Here is a 5622-nt window from a genome sequence, read left to right as displayed (position 1 = left end):
CTGGATGCTTGGCAGGGTTGCTAGGCAACGCCCACCCAGGGGGCCTTTGGAGGGGTTTGCCCTGCTGGGCCCAGAGCCCAGCACCCCAGGCCCCAGTCTGGGAACCTTTGTTGAACCGACACCCATCAGAATCTAAATTTCCAAAGGGGCAGCCGCAGCCCCCACAGTCATCTTCAAGCCCACAGAGCCCTTGAAAACCTTTTATTTCCCTCAGTAGGGGGTTAACAAGCTTTGGAAGGAGGGGTGCTTCTCTCTGCCCTCCCCCACCCCCCCTTACCGAAGCAGGGCCTGGAGGTAGGGTTCCCAGTGTCTTGCCTCAGCCCTCTGAGTGGCACCAAATCACAGGCAGCCAGAGCAGGCCCCTGTGGAACAGACCAGCCCAGGTCAGCAGGCTGCGCCCGAGCAGGCAGCCCCTAGAAGGCAGAACCACTGCACACAAACCTCCCCCAGTTCCCAGCTCCACTTGTTCTTCTGACATTTGTAGATTGCAGAACTCGGACCTCTGCTGGCCAGGTGTCCTCCAGGGACAGTCCACGCCGGAGAGTCTAAGAGGGCAGTGTCTCTCGGCAGAGCTCACGGGCTGGTGGGGCTCCGAGCTGGCGCCTGGCTGGGGACTACGGCATCTAGGTCAAGGCTTGGCACCTGCCTGGTCCGACTCCTGCAGGAAGGGAAGCTGAGGCTGGTTACCCTGCCCAGTCATGGGAGGGGTCACTGGCCCCATCCTGGCCCTGCAGGCCCTAGAGCTGGGCCCTAAGCTTGAGCTTGACTTGCCAAAGGAAGCCCCTGGGAAGGACATCCAGGCTGAGGTTAGCAGGGTGTGCGGGAGCCTCGAGTCCTTCCAGAAAGAGGCCTAGGGAGGGACGCGAAGGTCCAGGAGGACAGCATATTGGTGGCTGTGCCGATGGGTCTCCAGGGGAACCAATTGCCAGGGCACCCCACTTCCTCCTCCAGGTGCATCACCACCATGCCCGCTCCCACACTCAAAGAGGGGCTGTTGCTCCTGGAGGGGCTAGGAGCTGGCCGCCCAGTGTGCTGCCCTGCCCAGCCCTCAGCTCCCCCCATAGCTGGACCGCCCCGTCACCCCAGGCGTCTCCAGGCTCACCCCCACCCTTATACAGCCCTCCCTGACTGCTCCAGGGACATGTCTTCCTCCAGTGCCCACCTGGCTTACTGTCTGACTTCACCTCTCCTTGGGGACCCCCATTCACCCCCACCCACCCTGGGAGGGCTCTCTGCCCCCTCTTCCAAGGATCGAGGGTATTAGCATGGCTGAGCGGTCCCACGGAGTCGCCCTGGCTGCTGTCGGGCCTCCAGCTACCGAGGGTCCCCTGCTGGTGTGGGTGGGCTGGAGCGCAGACCGGGTGTGGCCACTCACCAGCTGAGCGAGTTGGTCACTTGCCTTCTCAGAGCCTCTGCTTTTTCCATCTGTGAGAGGAGCGGGAGCCTCTTTCTGGTTCCAGAGGCCTTTGACAGTTTCCCAGGAGCGGGAAGCAGATGAGGAGAGAGGTGCATCCACGCCTCCCCCAGAGCATCCGTGGCCAGCGCTCAGCAACCCTGAGCGTTGGGGGCACCGAGGCTGGGGTGGGGCTGGCCCAGCGCGGCTGACCCTCACATGGCCAGCGTCCTCTCTGGGCCTGCCAGAGGTGCTGTGGCCAGTGGAGGGAGCTGGGTTCAAGCACTCCCGGGGCAAAGCAGTGACAGCAATAGTGCCCAGCCTGGAGCCCTGTGAATGCCACCATTCTGGGAAGGCACAGGGGGACGGTGTGTGTCTGCGATCACTCCAAGGCCGGGGTGGGCCAGGGGGCAGTGCCCCTGGCCATGCCGAGTGCTGTGTGAAGCTGGATCCGGGAAGGGGGCAGAGCAGAGGTCAGGCCTGGGCGGCCCTGGAGCAGAGCCTCTGGGCTTGTCTGGACACCTTTCCCAGGCTTAGTTTCCAGGTCTGGGGACCGGACAGTGACCCAGACCCGGGGTCCCTTACTGGCTGGCTTACTTCAGTGGGGTACACTCAGAGCCCGGGGGAGGGGGCAGGGGCGGGGCCGCTCACCCCTGCCTGTGTCTCACCCCAGGGGAGCTGTACTTCCTGTCGACAGGCATGCCCAGCGCCACAGCCGCACGCGGGGTCATCTACAAAGTGATCGACCCGTCCAGGTGAGTGCCTGCCCACAGCCCGGCTCCGTGACCCCAGCCCCCACTTCCAGATGCCATGGCCGGGGGCCATGGGGCCCAAGTCCCTGTCTTCCAAGGCCGGAGCAATCCTGCCCGAGGGGCCGAAGGTCAGGGCGCTCAAGGCTTGGGGCAGCGGCCTTACGCTGTAGCGGGGTGCCCGGACAACCCTGACTTTGATAGGCCCCTCGCCCTGGCTGTCAACAGCGGCTCACATCATCGGGCCGTGGGCCCACGCCGGGCTGTCTACCAAACGCAACGCTTTTCTTTTTACCAGTGAGACATTTTTATTGAGAGATGAGACTTGATGAGACGCGGTGTGATGCAGCTATTCGGTTGTGTGTGAGCCCCACGGCCACCAGCCCCGCCCCCACGCCCACCCCCACCCCACCCTCACTTCTGCAGTCAGATTTCTGGGCTTGGCCTTGGCTTGGTTTTGTCTGTTAGTTTTGTTACGGTCCCCTCAGGAGTGTGGTCTCCTGCTGACGTATTTCTCCAGCTTCGCCCCTGCAGCTCCATCCAAGCGCCGCAGGCACCTCTCTGGCTTCCAGGAGTCCTCTCCGGGCTCCCGGGCCCCGTCCAGAACCCGCTTTTTGTCAGTCACCTGTCTCCGGCGTTTCCTCTGGTCTCTGACGGCCTCTCGGTGGCCCTGTTGACCACATGTGTGTTTTCCCAAAGCCCAGACCCACTCATGATCGAGGGGACTATGTCTGGAGACACGCGCAGCCCCCCGCCGCACCCCGTCGTACCCCAGGGTCTCCAACACCCTCGAGGGAGGGACGCTGCATCCGTGAGGGGAGAACTTGCCGGCTGTGTCTCTTCCTCCTCCTGTTCTCCCCACGTGGCGTGAACATCTCTGCATTGCAGCATCACTGCCAGAAGGCCCTTTGGCCGGCTGGGCGAATTTCCATCAGCCTGGCCGTCCTGCCGCCCGGACGCGGGGGTTTCCATTTGCTTTTCGAGGCTGCTTCTCCAAGGAAATGTCACCTAATTCATGCCAGATGCTGCCTTTGACCGGCGCTCTAGCGCGCACGGTGGTCTGCTGGCTTATCTCCGGGCAAGGGGACTGGCCAGAAGGGGGAGTCTCCCACTCGTGATTTTGTGGGCCCCAGGAACCAGCAGCAGCCCATGACCGGTCCCTGCGCCCCAGTTTCCTAGCCTACAGTCAGTGCACCCACACATGTTGCATGGGACCCCCAAGCCAGGTGGTTGGGAGCTGGAAGCTGAGGCGCCAGGACCCTGTCCCCCGGCGCTCTGGGGTTTATCTTCTACCTTTCTGCACAACGAAGATGCGGCCTAGGAAATGCGAAGCCAGTTCCCGTAGGGACTCGGAGCCCAGCCAGCCTGTGGAGGCCGAGTGCGTGTTCTCTGGGGTTGGGGGCGCCAGGAACCCGTCCTTCTCCAGCTGTGAGAGGTGCTGACTGTCACCTCTGGCCAAGGCCCTGTCGCCGGCTGCCCTTTGACCACATCTGTCTGGGAGCCACTGGACTCCCGGATGTGTGGACCTTCCTCTGGTGCAGGCGACCTGCAGGCACCTTGGACCTCCACGGAGCCGTCCCCGAGCAGGGCCAGTCCTGTTCAGAGACGCCGGCCCCACAGCCTGCAGCGGCCTCCAATGGGGCTCTGTCCCTCATGTCTACAGAGTCCGGCGCAGTCTCTCCTCTCCCTGCGGGCGTCACCCGCCCCAAGGCCCGGCCCCTGCATGCACTGAGGCCGCCCTGGCCCCGGGCATCTAGCTTGCGCTGCCCTGTCTCTGCTGCAGGGACAGACGCTCTCTCAGGCGCTGTATGGTCAGGAGCCCAGGACCCTGAGGGGCAGGGAGACCGCAGGGTCGGGTGGGGGCCGAGCAGGGCAGCGGGCTGGTCAGGTGGGGGCAGCTGGTGACCTTGGTCAGCAGGCAGGACACGCACACTCTGACTTAGTGCTCTCCAGCCCTGGGGGCCCCGGGCTGAGGCTGTTTCCTGGGCTGGGCCCGCAGTGGCCAGGAGGCCGCAGCCCACACAGCAGTGGCTCCACGCATGTCCCCTGTAACTGTCCACACCGGCCCAGCCCAAGGCACACTGGCCCAGCCCCTCCCCACCCTGCTGCGGGGGCGAGGGCCTGACACAGCGTGAGGCTGGCCCCTGACCCACCCGTGTGTCGCAGGCGGGCGCCCCCCGGCAAGTGTCAGATCCAGCCGGCCACGGTGAAGGTGAAGAGCCGCCTTGTCCGCTTCGTGCCCAAAGAAAGTAAGTGGGCGGGGGAGGGACGCTCCCACAGCCGTGCCCCTGCAACCAACGTGGGAGCCCTCAGCTGGGCCTGGACGCCCTCCTCCACCCTGCGGGGCACCCTGCGGCCTGGCACCCATCAGGCACCAACTCCTTGACCCCATCACTTGGGTGCTGCGTGCCAGGTGCAGGGGCCCGAGGGGCTGCAGGCCTCAGAGGGGACACAGCAAAGGGAGAACAGCCGGCTCCAGGCGAGGCATGGTAGAGTCCATGGGAGGGACAGGGAGAGCGTGGCGCCCAGCTGGACAGTCAGTCCAGGCGCCAGGGCCCCTTGGGGAGGCCTTCAGCCCCACCTCCCTAGCACCTCCCCCTGGGGGGGGGGCACCAGGCAAGACCACCTGTGGCATCAGGGGCACTGAAAGGGGTGTAGCCAAGGAGGGCACTGTCCCGGGGCCAAGCCAGCTGGGCACAAAGGCCCAGGGGCTCAAGACCCTCCATTTTGCAAGGGGAGTGGGAAATCCACCCACCGGTCAGTTACCCTCCCCCGCTGACCACAGTGTGTGCTCATTTGGTGGACCAAGGTGGACACTGACCAAGTCTTGGAGGAGCTCCTGAGTCTTGGTTTGTTTGTAGTCTCCTAATTCGAAACCCACCCAAGGGTCAAGAGAAATGTTCAGGGGCCCAGGGCACCCCCAGGTCATCGGCGGCCGGATCCCAGGGTGGGGGACAGGAAGAAGGTGAAGCCGGGCACCCAGCTGTGGGCTGGGAAGCCAGTGTTTGAGGAAGTTTTCCTTAGTCGCACTGGGAGCCTTTTGAAGCATATATATTTATTTTTCATTTTCATTTTGGGCCTTTTCTTAGTTGCCTGCCCTGAGTCTGGAGGGGAGGGTGCTCCCTGCTGCCAGGCCCTAGGCAGGCTGCCAGGCTGCTGGAGGCCTGTGTGATTTTTCCCACCAGTGGGCCTCACCTTCCTCAGCCAAAGAGTGGGGGGACACCCAGCAGCAGGCTGGCACAGCTGGTGGGGAGGCTGAAGCAGCTTGGAGCTTCCAGCTCCAGGCTGGCACCCCGACCTCAGGGCCTGGGGGGGGACATCTGCCCCTGGACCCCACTGCAGGTGGGGAGCTGGGGGCTGAGGGGCCCAGGGTCCCCCTGACAGCACGTTTTCCCACGGTGTAGAATTCATCTGGAGGCCCGAGAGCACCCCGCGCCCCACGGCACGAGCACCCACCAAGGCTCCCCGTCGCAGCCGCCC

The 5622-nt window shown here is 64.3% G+C and overlaps 1 protein-coding gene across 1 annotated transcript in view; it reads left to right on the top strand.

Annotated features, from left to right (window-relative positions):
* The window catches only part of HHIPL1 (HHIP-like 1), a 17632-nt gene that overhangs the window by 6821 nt on the left and 5189 nt on the right, over positions 1–5622 (top strand). Inside the window, exons 7-9 of the mRNA XM_004682018.2 lie at positions 2067–2148; positions 4309–4391; positions 5547–5618. Of these exons, the coding sequence (XP_004682075.1) occupies positions 2067–2148; positions 4309–4391; positions 5547–5618 (237 nt within the window). The remainder of the gene's footprint in view (positions 1–2066; positions 2149–4308; positions 4392–5546; positions 5619–5622) is intronic.

This window comes from Condylura cristata, unplaced genomic scaffold (assembly GCF_000260355.1).
Source record: "Condylura cristata isolate star-nosed mole 26May11 unplaced genomic scaffold, ConCri1.0 scaffold00013, whole genome shotgun sequence".
In the NCBI taxonomy this organism is placed as follows: domain Eukaryota; kingdom Metazoa; phylum Chordata; class Mammalia; order Eulipotyphla; family Talpidae; genus Condylura; species Condylura cristata.
This window is presented reverse-complemented; position numbering and strand designations above follow the sequence as displayed.